Source organism: Heterodontus francisci, chromosome 4, assembly GCF_036365525.1.
Source record: "Heterodontus francisci isolate sHetFra1 chromosome 4, sHetFra1.hap1, whole genome shotgun sequence".
Lineage (NCBI taxonomy): Eukaryota > Metazoa > Chordata > Chondrichthyes > Heterodontiformes > Heterodontidae > Heterodontus > Heterodontus francisci.
This window is the reverse complement of record NC_090374.1, coordinates 13,022,358-13,037,191: the sequence shown is the minus strand read 5'-3', so window position 1 is coordinate 13,037,191 and position 14,834 is coordinate 13,022,358. Positions and strand designations below refer to the sequence as shown.

At 46.8% G+C, this 14,834-nt stretch overlaps 1 protein-coding gene across 4 annotated transcripts in view; it reads left to right on the top strand.

Annotated features, from left to right (window-relative positions):
- The window catches only part of LOC137368897 (pikachurin), a 251,771-nt gene extending 237,363 nt beyond the window's left edge, over window positions 1–14,408 (top strand). For all 4 annotated transcript variants that reach the window (XM_068029148.1, XM_068029149.1, XM_068029147.1 and 1 more), the window contains 2 exons: window positions 12,113–12,216; window positions 13,965–14,408. In XM_068029148.1, coding sequence (XP_067885249.1) covers window positions 12,113–12,216; window positions 13,965–14,119 — 259 coding nt within the window. In that variant the 3' untranslated portion in view covers window positions 14,120–14,408. The remainder of the gene's footprint in view (window positions 1–12,112; window positions 12,217–13,964) is intronic.
- Window positions 14,409–14,834: the final 426 nt, after the last annotated feature.

Sequence of the window (14,834 nt, the reverse complement as noted above, 5' to 3'; positions counted from 1 at the left end):
GTTAACATGCTGTTTGGCCCCTTCACTGTCTTGAGTTAACATGCTGTTTGGCCCCCTCACTGTCTCCGAGTTAACATGCTGTTTGGCCCCTTCACTTTCTTGAGTTAACATGCTGTTTGGCCCCTTCACTGTCTTGAGTTAACATGCTGTTTTGCCCCTTCACTGTCTCCGAGTTAACATGCTGTTTGGCCCCTTCACTGTCTCCAAGTTAACATGCTGTTTGGCCCCTTTACTGTCTCCGAGTTAACATGCTGTTTGGCCCCTTCACTGTCTCCGAGTTAACATGCTGTTTGGCCCCTTCACTTTCTTGAGTTAACATGCTGTTTGGCCCCTTCACTGTCTCCAAGTTAACATGCTGTTTGGCCCTTTCACTGTCTTGAGTTAACATGCTGTTTGGCACCTTCACTTTCTTGAGTTAACATGCTGTTTGGCCCCTTCACTGTCTCCGAGTTAACATGCTGTTTGGCCCTTTCACTGTCTTGAGTTAACATGCTGTTTGGCACCTTCACTTTCTTGAGTTAACATGCTGTTTGGCCCCTTCACTGTCTTGAGTTAACATGCTGTTTGGCCCCTTCACTGTCTCCGAGTTAACGTGCTGTTTGGCCCCTTCACTTTCTTGAGTTAACATGCTGTTTGGCCCCTTCACTGTCTTGAGTTAACATGCTGTTTGGCCCCTTCACTGTCTCCGAGTTAACATGCTGTTTGGCCCCTTCACTGTCTCCGAGTTAACATGCTGTTTGGCCCTTTCACTGTCTTGAGTTAACATGCTGTTTGGCCCCTTCACTTTCTTGAGTTAACATGCTGTTTGGCCCCTTCACTTTCTTGATTTAACATGCTGTTTGGCCCCTTCACTTACTTGAGTTAACATGCTGTTGGGCCCCTTCATGTCTCCGAGTTAACATGCTGTTTGGCCCCTTCACTGTCTTGAGTTAACATGCTGTTTGGCCCCCTCACTGTCTTGAGTTAACATGCTGTTTGGCCCCCTCACTTTCTTGAGTTAACATGCTGTTTGGCCCCTTCACTGTCTTGAGTTAACATGCTGTTTGGCCCCTTCACTGTCTTGAGTTAACATGCTGTTTGACCCCTTCACTGTCTTGAGTTAACATGCTGTTTGGCCCCTTCACTGTCTTGAGTTAACATGCTGTTTGGCCCCTTCACTGTCTGGAGTAAACATGCTGTTTGGCCCCTTCACTGTCTTGAGTTAACATGCTGTTTGGCCCCTTCACTGTCTTGAGTTAACATGCTGTTTGACCCCTTCACTGTCTTGAGTTAACATGCTGTTTGGACCCCTCACTGTCTTGAGTTAACATGCTGTTTGGCCCCTTCACGGTCTGGAGTAAACATGCTGTTTGGCCCCTTCACTGTCTTGAGTTAACATGCTGTTTGACCCCTTCACTGTCTTGAGTTAACATGCTGTTTGGCCCCTTCACTGTCTCCGAGTTAACATGCTGTTTGGCCCCTTCACTTTCTTGAGTTAACATGCTGTTTGGCCCCTTCACTTTCTTGAGTTAACATGCTGTTTGGCCCCTTCACTGTCTTGAGTTAACATGCTCTTTGGCCCCTTCACTGTCTCCGAGTTAACATGCTGTTTGGCCCCTTCACTGTCTCCGAGTTAACATGCTGTTTGGCCCCTTCACTTTCTTGAGTTAACATGCTGTTTGGCCCCTTCACCTTCTTGAGTTAACATGCTGTTTGGCCCCTTCACTGTCTTGAGTTAACATGCTGTTTGGCCCCTTCACTGTCTCCGAGTTAACATGCTGTTTGGCCCCTTCACTTTCTTGAGTTAACATGCTGTTTTGCCCCTTCACTGTCTTGAGTTAACATGCTGTTTGGCCCCTTCACTGTCTCCAAGTTAACATGCTGTTAGGCCCCTTCACTGTCTTGAGTTAACATGCTGTTTGGCCCCTTCACTTTCTTGAGTTAACATGCTGTTTGGCCCCTTCACTTTCTTGAGTTAACATGCTGTTTGGCCCCTTCACTTACTTGAGTTAACATGCTGTTGGGCCCCTTCACTGTCTCCGAGTTAACATGCTGTTTGGCCCCTTCACTGTCTTGAGTTCACATGCTGTTTGACCCCTTCACTGTCTTGAGTTAACATGCTGTTTGGACCCCTCACTGTCTTGAGTTAACATGCTGTTTGGCCCCTTCACTGTCTGGAGTTAACATGCTGTTTGGCCCCTTCACTGTCTCCGAGTTAACATGCTGTTTGGCCCCTTCACTTTCTTGAGTTAACATGCTGTTTGGCCCCTTCACTTTCTTGAGTTAACATGCTGTTTGGCCCCTTCACTGTCTTGAGTTAACATGCTCTTTGGCCCCTTCACTGTCTCCGAGTTAACATGCTCTTTGGCCCCTTCACTGTCTCCGAGTTAACATGCTGTTTGGCCCCTTCACTTTCTTGAGTTAACATGCTGTTTGGCCCCTTCACCTTCTTGAGTTAACATGCTGTTTGGCCCCTTCACTGTCTTGAGTTAACATGCTGTTTGGCCCCTTCACTGTCTCCGAGTTAACATGCTGTTTGGCCCCTTCACTTTCTTGAGTTAACATGCTGTTTGGCCCATTCACTGTCTTGAGTTAACATGCTGTTTGGCCCCTTCACTGTCTCCAAGTTAACATGCTGTTTGGCCCCTTCACTGTCTCCGAGTTAACATGCTGTTTGGCCCTTTCACTGTCTTGAGTTAACATGCTGTTTGGCCCCTTCACTTTCTTGAGTAAACATGCTGTTTGGCCCCTTCACTTTCTTGAGTTAACATGCTGTTTGGCCCCTTCACTTACTTGAGTTAACATGCTGTTGGGCCCCTTCACTGTCTCCGAGTTAACATGCTGTTTGGCCCCTTCACTGTCTTGAGTTAACATGCTGTTTGGCCCCTTCACTGTCTCCGAGTTAACATGCTGTTTGGCCCCTTCACTGTCTCCGAGTTAACATGCTGTTTGGCCCTTTCACTGTCTTGAGTTAACATGCTGTTTGGCCCCTTCACTTTCTTGAGTTAACATGCTGTTTGGCCCCTTCACTTTCTTGAGTTAACATGCTGTTTGGCCCCTTCACTTACTTGAGTTAACATGCTGTTGGGCCCCTTCATGTCTCCGAGTTAACATGCTGTTTGGCCCCTTCACTGTCTTGAGTTAACATGCTGTTTGGCCCCCTCACTGTCTTGAGTTAACATGCTGTTTGGCCCCCTCACTGTCTTGAGTTAACATGCTGTTTGGCCCCTTCACTGTCTCCGAGTTAACATGCTGTTTGGCCCCTTCACTGTCTTGAGTTAACATGCTGTTTGACCCCTTCACTGTCTTGAGTTAACATGCTGTTTGGCCCCTTCACTGTCTTGAGTTAACATGCTGTTTGGCCCCTTCACTGTCTGGAGTAAACATGCTGTTTGGCCCCTTCACTGTCTTGAGTTAACATGCTGTTTGGCCCCTTCACTGTCTTGAGTTAACATGCTGTTTGACCCCTTCACTGTCTTGAGTTAACATGCTGTTTGGACCCCTCACTGTCTTGAGTTAACATGCTGTTTGGCCCCTTCACTGTCTGGAGTAAACATGCTGTTTGGCCCCTTCACTGTCTTGAGTTAACATGCTGTTTGACCCCTTCACTGTCTTGAGTTAACATGCTGTTTGGCCCCTTCACTGTCTCCGAGTTAACATGCTGTTTGGCCCCTTCACTTTCTTGAGTTAACATGCTGTTTGGCCCCTTCACTTTCTTGAGTTAACATGCTGTTTGGCCCCTACACTGTCTTGAGTTAACATGCTCTTTGGCCCCTTCACTGTCTCCGAGTTAACATGCTGTTTGGCCCCTTCACTGTCGCCGAGTTAACATGCTGTTTGGCCCCTTCACTTTCTTGAGTTAACATGCTGTTTGGCCCCTTCACCTTCTTGAGTTAACATGCTGTTTGGCCCCTTCACTGTCTTGAGTTAACATGCTGTTTGGCCCCTTCACTGTCTCCGAGTTAACATGCTGTTTGGCCCCTTCACTTTCTTGAGTTAACATGCTGTTTTGCCCCTTCACTGTCTTGAGTTAACATGCTGTTTGGCCCCTTCACTGTCTCCAAGTTAACATGCTGTTAGGCCCCTTCACTGTCTTGAGTTAACATGCTGTTTGGCCCCTTCACTTTCTTGAGTTAACATGCTGTTTGGCCCCTTCACTTTCTTGAGTTAACATGCTGTTTGGCCCCTTCACTTACTTGAGTTAACATGCTGTTGGGCCCCTTCACTGTCTCCGAGTTAACATGCTGTTTGGACCCCTCACTGTCTTGAGTTCACATGCTGTTTGACCCCTTCACTGTCTTGAGTTAACATGCTGTTTGGACCCCTCACTGTCTTGAGTTAACATGCTGTTTGGCCCCTTCACTGTCTGGAGTAAACATGCTGTTTGGCCCCTTCACTGTCTTGAGTTAACATGCTGTTTGACCCCTTCACTTTCTTGAGTTAACATGCTGTTTGGCCCCTTCACTTTCTTGAGTTAACATGCTGTTTGGCCCCTTCACTGTCTTGAGTTAACATGCTCTTTGGCCCCTTCACTGTCTCCGAGTTAACATGCTCTTTGGCCCCTTCACTGTCTCCGAGTTAACATGCTGTTTGGCCCCTTCACTTTCTTGAGTTAACATGCTGTTTGGCCCCTTCACCTTCTTCAGTTAACATGCTGTTTGGCCCCTTCACTGTCTTGAGTTAACATGCTGTTTGGCCCCTTCACTGTCTCCGAGTTAACATGCTGTTTGGCCCCTACACTTTCTTGAGTTAACATGCTGTTTGGTCCCTTCACTGTCTTGAGTTAACATGCTGTTTGGCCCCTTCACTGTCTCCAAGTTAACATGCTGTTTGGCCCCTTCACTGTCTCCGAGTTAACATGCTGTTTGGCCCTTTCACTGTCTTGAGTTAACATGCTGTTTGGCCCCTTCACTTTCTTGAGTTAACATGCTGTTTGGCCCCTTCACTTTCTTGAGTTAACATGCTGTTTGGCCCCTTCACTTACTTGAGTTAACATGCTGTTTGGCCCCTTCACTGTCTCCGAGTTAACATGCTGTTTGGCCCCTTCACTGTCTTGAGTTAACATGCTGTTTGGCCCCTTCACTGTCTTGAGTTAACATGCTGTTTGGCCCCTTCACTTTCTTGAGTTAACATGCTGTTTGGCCCCTTCACTGTCTTGAGTTAACATGCTCTTTGGCCCCTTCACTGTCTCCGAGTTAACATGCTGTTTGGCCCCTTCACTGTCTCCGAGTTAACATGCTGTTTGGCCCCTTCACTGTCTTGAGTTAACATGCTGTTATGCCCCCTCACTGTCTTGAGTTTACATGCTGTTTGGCCCCTTCACTGTCTTGAGTTAACATGCTGTTTGGCCCCTTCACTGTCTCCGAGTTAACATGCTGTTTGGCCCCTTCACTGTCTCCAAGTTAACATGCTGTTTGGCCCCTTCACTGTCTCCAAGTTAACATGCTGTTTGGCCCCTTCACTGTCTCCGAGTTAACATGCTGCTTAGCCCCTTCACTGTCTCCGGGTTAACATGCTGTTTGGCCCCTTCACTTTCTTGAGTTAACATGCTGTTTGGCCCCTTCACTGTCTCCAAGTTAACATGCTGTTTGGCCCCTTCACTGTCTCCGAGTTAACATGCTGTTTGGCTCCTTCACTGTCTCCGAGTTAACATGCTGTTTGGCCCCTTCACTTTCTTGAGTTAACATGCTGTTTGGCCCCTTCACTTTATTGAGTTAACATGCTGTTTGGCCCCTTCACTGTCTTGAGTTAACATGCTCTTTGGCCCCTTCACTGTCTCCGAGTTAACATGCTGTTTGGCCCCTTCACTGTCTCCGATTTAACATGCTGTTTGGCCCCTTCACTTTCTTGAGTTAACATGCTGTTTGGCCCCTTCACCTTCTTGAGTTAACATGCTGTTTGGCCCCTTCACTGTCTTGAGTTAACATGCTGTTTGGCCCCTTCACTGTCTCCGGGTTAACATGCTGTTTGGCCCCTTCACTTTCTTGAGTTAACATGCTGTTTGGCCCCTTCACTGTCTTGAGTTAACATGCTGTTTGGCCCCTTCACTGTCTCCAAGTTAACATGCTGTTTGGCCCCTTCACTGTCTCCGAGTTAACATGCTGTTTGGCCCTTTCACTGTCTTGAGTTAACATGCTGTTTGGCCCCTTCACTTTCTTGAGTTAACATGCTGTTTGGCGCCTTCACTTTCTTGAGTTAACATGCTGTTTGGCCCCTTCACTTACTTGAGTTAACATGCTGTTGGGCCCCTTCACTGTCTCCGAGTTAACATGCTGTTTGGCCCCTTCACTGTCTTGAGTTAACATGCTGTTTGGCCCCCTCACTGTCTTGAGTTAACATGCTGTTTGGCCCCCTCACTGTCTTGAGTTAACATGCTGTTTGGCCCCTTCACTGTCTTGAGTTAACATGCTGTTTGGCCCCTTCACTGTCTTGAGTTAACATGCTGTTTGACCCCTTCACTGTCTTGAGTTAACATGCTGTTTGGCCCCTTCACTGTCTTGAGTTAACATGCTGTTTGGCCCCTTCACTGTCTGGAGTAAACATGCTGTTTGGCCCCTTCACTGTCTTGAGTTAACATGCTGTTTGACCCCTTCACTGTCTTGAGTTAACATGCTGTTTGGCCCCTTCACTGTCTTGAGTTAACATGCTGTTTGACCCCTTCACTTTCTTGAGTTAACATGCTGTTTGGACCCCTCACTGTCTTGAGTTAACATGCTGTTTGGCCCCTTCACTGTCTGGAGTAAACATGCTGTTTGGCCCCTTCACTGTCTTGAGTTAACATGCTGTTTGACCCCTTCACTGTCTTGAGTTAACATGCTGTTTGGCCCCTTCACTGTCTCCGAGTTAACATGCTGTTTGGCCCCTTCACTTTCTTGAGTTAACATGCTGTTTGGCCCCTTCACTTTCTTGAGTTAACATGCTGTTTGGCCCCTTCACTGTCTTGAGTTAACATGCTGTTTGGCCCCTTCACTGTCTCCGAGTTAACATGCTGTTTGGCCCCTTCACTGTCTCCGAGTTAACATGCTGTTTGGCCCCTTCACTTTCTTGAGTTAACATGCTGTTTGGCCCCTTCACCTTCTTGAGTTAACATGCTGTTTGGCCCCTTCACTGTCTTGAGTTAACATGCTGTTTGGCCCCTTCACTGTCTCCGAGTTAACATGCTGTTTGGCCCCTTCACTTTCTTGAGTTCACATGCTGTTTGGCCCCTTCACTGTCTTGAGTTAACATGCTGCTTGGCCCCTTCACTGTCTCCAAGTTAACATGCTGTTTGGCCCCTTCACTGTCTCCGAGTTAACATGCTGTTTGGCCCTTTCACTGTCTTGTGTTAACATGCTGTTTGGCCCCTTCACTTTCTTGAGTTAACATGCTGTTTGGCCCCTTCACTTTCTTGAGTTAACATGCTGTTTGGCCCCTTCACTTACTTGAGTTAACATGCTGTTGGGCCCCTTCACTGTCTCCGAGTTAACATGCTGTTTGGCTCCTTCACTGTCTTGAGTTAACATGCTGTTTGGCCCCTTCACTGTCTTGAGTTAACATGCTGTTTGGCCCCTTCACTGTCTTGAGTTAACATGCTGTTTGGCCCCTTCACTGTCTCCAAGCTAACATGCTGTTTGGCGCCTTCACTGTCTGCAAGTTAACATGCTGTTTGGCCCCTTCACTGTCTTGAGTTAACATGCTGTTTGGCCCCTTCACTGTCTCCGAGTTAACATGCTGTTTGGCCCCTTCACTGTCTCCAAGTTAACATGCTGTTTGGCCCCTTCACTTTCTTGAGTTAACATGCTGTTTGGCCCCTTCACTGTCTTGAGTTAACATGCTGTTTGGCCTCTTCACTGTCTCCAAGTTAACATGCTGTTTGGCCCCTTCACTGTCTCCGAGTTAACATGCTGTTTGGCCCTTTCACTGTCTTGAGTTAACATGCTGTTTGGCCCCTTCACTTTCTTGAGTTAACATGCTGTTTGGCCCCTTCACTTTCTTGAGTTAACATGCTGTTTGGCCCCTTCACTTACTTGAGTTAACATGCTGTTGGGCCCCTTCACTGTCTCCGAGTTAACATGCTGTTTGGCCCCTTCACTGTCTTGAGTTAACATGCTGTTTGGCCCCCTCACTGTCTTGAGTTAACATGCTGTTTGGCCCCCTCACTGTCTTGAGTTAACATGCTGTTTGGCCCCTTCACTGTCTTGAGTTAACATGCTGTTTGGCCCCTTCACTGTCTTGAGTTAACATGCTGTTTGACCCCTTCACTGTCTTGAGTTAACATGCTGTTTGGCCCCTTCACTGTCTTGGGTTAACATGCTGTTTGGCCCCTTCACTGTCTGGAGTAAACATGCTGTTTGGCCCCTTCACTGTCTTGAGTTAACATGCTGTTTGACCCCTTATCTGTCTTGAGTTAACATGCTGTTTGGCCCCTTCACTGTCTTGAGTTAACATGCTGTTTGACCCCTTCACTGTCTTGAGTTAACATGCTGTTTGGACCCCTCACTGTCTTGAGTTAACATGCTGTTTGGCCCCTTCACTGTCTGGAGTAAACATGCTGTTTGGCCCCTTCACTGTCTTGAGTTAACATGCTGTTTGACCCCTTCACTGTCTTGAGTTAACATGCTGTTTGGCCCCTTCACTGTCTCCGAGTTAACATGCTGTTTGGCCCCTTCACTTTCTTGAGTTAACATGCTGTTTGGCCCCTTCACTTTCTTGAGTTAACATGCTGTTTGGCCCCTTCACTGTCTTGAGTTAACATGCTCTTTGGCCCCTTCACTGTCTCCGAGTTAACATGCTGTTTGGCCCCTTCACTGTCTCCGAGTTAACATGCTGTTTGGCCCCTTCACTTTCTTGAGTTAACATGCTGTTTGGCCCCTTCACCTTCTTGAGTTAACATGCTGTTTGGCCCCTTCACTGTCTTGAGTTAACATGCTGTTTGGCCCCTTCACTGTCTCCAAGTTAACCTGCTGTTTGGCCCCTTCACTGTCTCCGCGTTAACATGCTGTTTGGCCCTTTCACTGTCTTGAGTTAACATGCTGTTTGGCCCCTTCACTTTCTTGAGTTAACATGCTGTTTGGCCCCTTCACTTTCTTGAGTTAACATGCTGTTTGGCCCCTTCACTTACTTGAGTTAACATGCTGTTGGGCCCCTTCACTGTCTCCGAGTTAACATGCTGTTTGGCTCCTTCACTGTCTTGAGTTAACATGCTGTTTGGCCCCTTCACTGTCTTGAGTTAACATGCTGTTTGGCCCCCTCACTGTCTTGAGTTAACATGCTGTTTGGCCCCTTCACTGTCTTGAGTTAACATGCTGTTTGGCCCCTTCACTGTCTTGAGTTAACATGCTGTTTGGCCCCTTCACTGTCTCCGAGTTAACATGCTGTTTGGACCCCTCACTGTCTTGAGTTAACATGCTGTTTGGCCCCTTCACTGTCTGGAGTAAACATGCTGTTTGGCCCCTTCACTGTCTTGAGTTAACATGCTGTTTGACCCCTTCACTGTCTTGAGTTAACATGCTGTTTGGCCCCTTCACTGTCTCCGAGTTAACATGCTGTTTGGCTCATATCCTTTCCGAGCTGAGTCATAATTTCTTCCAATTAAATATTGGGAAGGCCAAAGTCATTATCTTCCGTTTCTGCCACAAACGTACACCAATTCAAAGCCTCGCCCTCCTCTGAACCTGACTTGACTTATTTGACGCTGACCTGTGATTCCGACCCCTTTATCCTCTCCATCGCCTAGACTTCCAACTCGTTACATCGCCCACTGTCTCAGCCCGTCTGCTCATTTAGGCCTCATCCATGCCTTTATGAATCCCAGATGTGACTATTCCAACACACTCCTGGCCAGCCTCATCCTTGTTTTGAAATCCCTCTGCGGCCTCGTCCCTCCCTATCTCTATAATCTCCTCCAGCCCCACAACCCTCCCTGTATGTTAATGGTGCTCTGTAAATCCATGTTCTGATGAAGGGTCACTGACCTGAAACGTTAACTCTGCTTCTCTCTCCACAGATGTTGCCAGACCTGCTGAGTATTTCCAGCACTTTTTGTTTTTATTTCAGATTTCCAGCATCTGCAGTAATTTGCTTCAATCCAATTTATTGTATGTTTGTTTGTACGTCTATCTTTTTGTGTGTAAACATATTCCTGTGTGTACCTGTGTATAGAAAGATGTACAGCTATGGATGTGTATGTGTGTGTATATGGATAGGATTGTTTCTGTACATGTATGTTTCTATATATCTGGGTTGATGTGTATGTATGGATGGGTATTTGTATCTGTGTTTTTTCCTGGGAACTTACAGTTGAAAAGGAGGATAACTCGCCGGAAGTCCCGAAAAAATTAATAGCCGATAGGGGACAGGGACTTAATATAATTAACATAAGTAAAACATCAGTAACAAGGAAATTAATGGAACTAAAGAATGAGAAATCCCCAGGACCTGAGGGTTTCCATCTGAGGGTGTTAAAGGAAGTAGGGGAGCACATTGTAGACGCCCTAACTACAGTCTTTCAGAGTTCCCTAGATTCAGGAGTGGCCCCTCTGGATTGGAAAGTTGCACATGTCACTCCACTTTTTAAGAAGGGTGAAAGGGGGAACCAAGGAAATTACAGACCAGTTAGCCTGACATCTGTGGTGGGCAAGTTGCTGGAGTCTATAATCAAGGATAGGGTGACTCAACACCTCGAAAAATTTCAGTTAATCAGGGACAGCCAGCACGGATTCATGACGGGAAGGTCATGCCTGACAAATCTCATTGAATTTTTTGGAGAGGTGACTAAGGTAGTGGACAGGGGAATGTCTGTGGATGTTATTTATATGCACTTCCAGAAGGCATCTGATAAAGTCCCACATAAGAGAATGTTAACAAAGGTAGAAGCCCATGGAGTTGAGGGCAAATTATTGACATGGTTAGGAAGTTGTTTGAGTGATATGTGACAGAGAGTGGGGATAATGGATAAGTACTCCAATTGGCAGGATGTGACTAGTGGTGTCCTGCAGGGATCGGTGTTGGGGCCTCAATTATTCATTAACGACTTGGATGATGGCATAGTAAGTCATATATCCAAATTTGCTGATGATACAAAGTTAGGCGGCGTTGTAGACAGTCTAGATGATAGCATAAAATTACAAAGAGATATTGACAGACTGGGTGAGTGACAGATGGATTTTGATGTGGGCAAGTGTGAGATTACCCATATTGGACCAAAAAAGGATAGAGCAGGGTACTTTCTAAATGGGAAGAGATTAAGTACAGTGGATGTCCAAAGAGACTTGGGGGTTCAGGTGCATAGATCTTTAAAATGCTCGGAGCAAGTGCAGAAAATAATCAAAAAGGCTAATAGAATGCTAGCCTTTATATCCAGAGGATTGGAGTATAAAGACACAGAGGTTATGCTGTAGCTGTACAAAACCCTGGTTAGACCCCACTTGGAGTACTGTGAGCAGTTCTGAGCACCACTCCTTAGGAAGGATATATTGGCCTTGGAGGGAGTGCAACGTAGGTTTACAAGAATGATACCTGGACTAAAGGGGTTAAGTTACGAGGAGAGATTACACAAATTAGGCCTGTTTTCGCTAGAATTTAGAAGGTTAAGGGGTGATCTGATTGAAATCTTCAAGCTATTAACAGGAAAAGACAGGCTAGATAAAGATAAACTATTTCCACTGGTTGGAGATTCTAAAACTAGGGGGCATAGTCTAAAAATTAGGACCAGACCATTCAGGAGAGATGTTAGGAAGCACTTCTTCACGCAAAGGGTGGTAGAGGTTTGGAACTCTCTCCCACAAACAGCAGTTGAAGCTAGAACAGTTGTTAATTTTAAATCTGAGATAGATTTTTGTTAAGCAAAGATATTAAGGGATATGGGCCAAAGGCAGGTATATGGAGTTAGGCCGTGGATCAGCCATGATCTCATTGAATGGCGGGACAGGCTTGAGGGGCTGAATGGCCTACTCCTGTTCCTATCATCCTATGTAATTTTCTCAACCTCCATCAGCCGCCACGAGTTTGACAGGAGATTAGCAGAAAGCTCGGACACAAATCTCCGGTCAAAGTTTCTGCCCTGTATGTTTCTGTATGTGTGCGTTTTACTTTGTGTGTTTTTCTCGGTGTGAGTATGGTTCTATATGTGTGTTTCAATATCTCTCTGTTGCAGGGACGGCCAGTCCGGAAAGCTGACAGTTGATGATTATGGAGCGAAAACCGGAAAATCCCCAGGGATGATGCGTCAACTCAACATCAATGGGCCTCTCTACTTGGGTAAGGGGGAGTTGATGTGTGGCACCAGACAGTCCCAGGACTGTGTGGAGCTGAGACCCTGTCCCATCTACAAAGGGAATGCATGATCAGTTAGAGCAAGGAGCCTCCTCACTGCTGCTGCCACGTGATCTGTGACTGAATCCTGTGTATCTGGGCAGAACTGGGACAAGGGCCAAGTATCTGCAGCCCTTTTGCACAGCAGCTCATGGTGGGAGTAAGGCTGTGCTGCCAGTCTCACCGGAAAGGACAGCAGCGTAAGGGAGGAGTGTAAGGGAGGGGTGCGGCCGGGGAAGTGGGTACAACCAGGCTGATCGTTTCCATGTTGAAACTTTTAAGACTGAGATAGATTTTTGTCGGGTAGGTCTAGCGAGGGATGTGGAGCACTGGCAGACAGATGCAGCTGAGGTACAGATTAACCGGGGGAGACAGTGGCGTAGTGATAATGTCACTGGACTAGCAATCCAGAGACCCAGGCTAATGCCCTGGGGACACTGGGTCAAATCCCATCAAGGCAGCTGGTGGAATTTAAATTCAATTAAGTAATAAAAATCTGCAATTGAAAGCTAGTCTCAGTAATGGTGCCATGAAACTGCCATCGATTGTTGTAAAAACCCATCTGGTTCATTAATGACCTTTTATAGGGAAGGAAATCTGCCATCCTTACCTGGTCTGGCCTACATGCGACTCCAGATCCCCAACAATGTGGTTGACTCTTAACTGCTCTTTGAAATGGTTTGGCAAGTCACTCAGTTGTGAAGGGTAATTAGGGATGGGCAACAAATGCTGGCCTTGCCAGTGACCCCCCCACATCCCATGAAAGAATAAAAAAACCTGTGATCTAATTGAGTAGCGGAGTAGACTCAAGCGGCTGTATGACCTCCTCTTGTGTTCTGGAGGACAGAAGGAGAGGTATAAGGACAGTGCATGGACCTGTCTGAGAGACTCACGAACACCCAAAGGCAGCGATGCAGTAAAATAGGACAAGGTAGTTGGAGATCTGAAGCTGAGATAAATCTCTGACTGAGTGGAGGACACAACACATGTTACATCCCTCAATCAATAGGATGCTTGCAGCTAACCCTATATACGAGATAGCGCTCTCCAAACAGGAGGTAGCTCCCCTCATACTGGAAGTAGCTCCCCTCACACAGAAAGTAGCTCTCTCCACATAAGAAGTATCTCCCCTCACACAGGAAGTATTTCCCCTCACACAGGACGTAGCTCTCTCCACAGAGGAAGTAACTCCCCTTAGACAGGAAGTAACTCCCCTTAGACAGGAAGTAGCGCCCCTCACACAGGAAGTTGCTCCCCTCACACAGGAAGTAGCTCCCCTCACACAGGGCGTAACTCTCTCCACAGAGGAAGTAGCTCCCCTTAGACAGGAAGTAGCGCCCCTCACACAGGAAGTTGCTCCCCTCACACAGGAAGTAGCTCCCCTCACACAGGACGTAGCTCTCTCCACAGAGGAAGTAGCTCCCCTCACACAGGAAGTAGCTCCCCTCACACAGGAAGTATCTCCCCTCACACAGGACGTAGCTCTCTCCACACAGGAAGTAGCTCCCCTTAGACAGGAGGTTGCTCCCCTCACACAGGAAGTAGCTCTCTACACATGCGAGCATAGCTCTTCCTACATGGGGGCAGTTCCCTTCATACAAACATCACCACCTGTGTCATGTGACTGCTGAAAGGGTTGTTGTTCCACTGAAGGAAAGTGTTGCCTAACATTTTGTTTTTTTCTTCTACTTAAGGAGGGATGAGGGAGATCGCCCTCCACACCAACCGACAGTACATGAGGGGCTTCGTTGGCTGCATCTCGCATTTCACGCTCTCGACCGATTACCACATCTCACTGGTGGAGGACGCCGCAGATGGGAAGAACATCAACACTTGTGGAACCAAATAACTCCCTCCGGCGGGGTAGCAATGGGGTGCAGAGGGAGGAGAAGGGAATGACGAAGGAAGATTGCTACTCCCCCACCCACACCAAAAAAAACACTTGGATCACAAATGTCTGAGCAACAACAGACATTGGGAACTGGCAGCTTGCAAGAAGCTCCCTTGCAATGGAGTTACCATGGCAAATGCATCATGTAGATCCATCACTTCAGATGGATATTGTCTTTTATTGGTTGTATCGTTGGTTTGAATGTATTCTGCCCTTTTCCTATTAAATGGCAGCTCTTGGGAGATATTGGGATCAAAAGCAAATCTCCCTCGCCAATGTAAATTAGTCTAAAATAATAGATTTTTGTTAGGTAAGGGTATTAAGGATTATGGAACGAAGGCAGGTAGATGGATTTAAGATGCGGATCAGTCACCCCCTAATTGATTGGCAGAACAGGCACAAGGGACTTAAGGGCCTCCCTATGAAGCACCTTGGAACAACTTACTATGTTAAAGGTTCTATATAAATGCAGGTTTTTTGTTGCATAAATGCAACTATTTGCACACGGGCGTGCATTTGATATTGAAGTTTGCCAATGATACCAAATTAGAGAACATGGAAAAATATAAGGAAGAATTCAAAAGATTGCAGAAAAAGACAGGCAGATCAGAGGAGGGGGCGAATAGGTGGCAGATGCAGTTTAATGCAGGGAAATGTGAACGAGTACATTCTG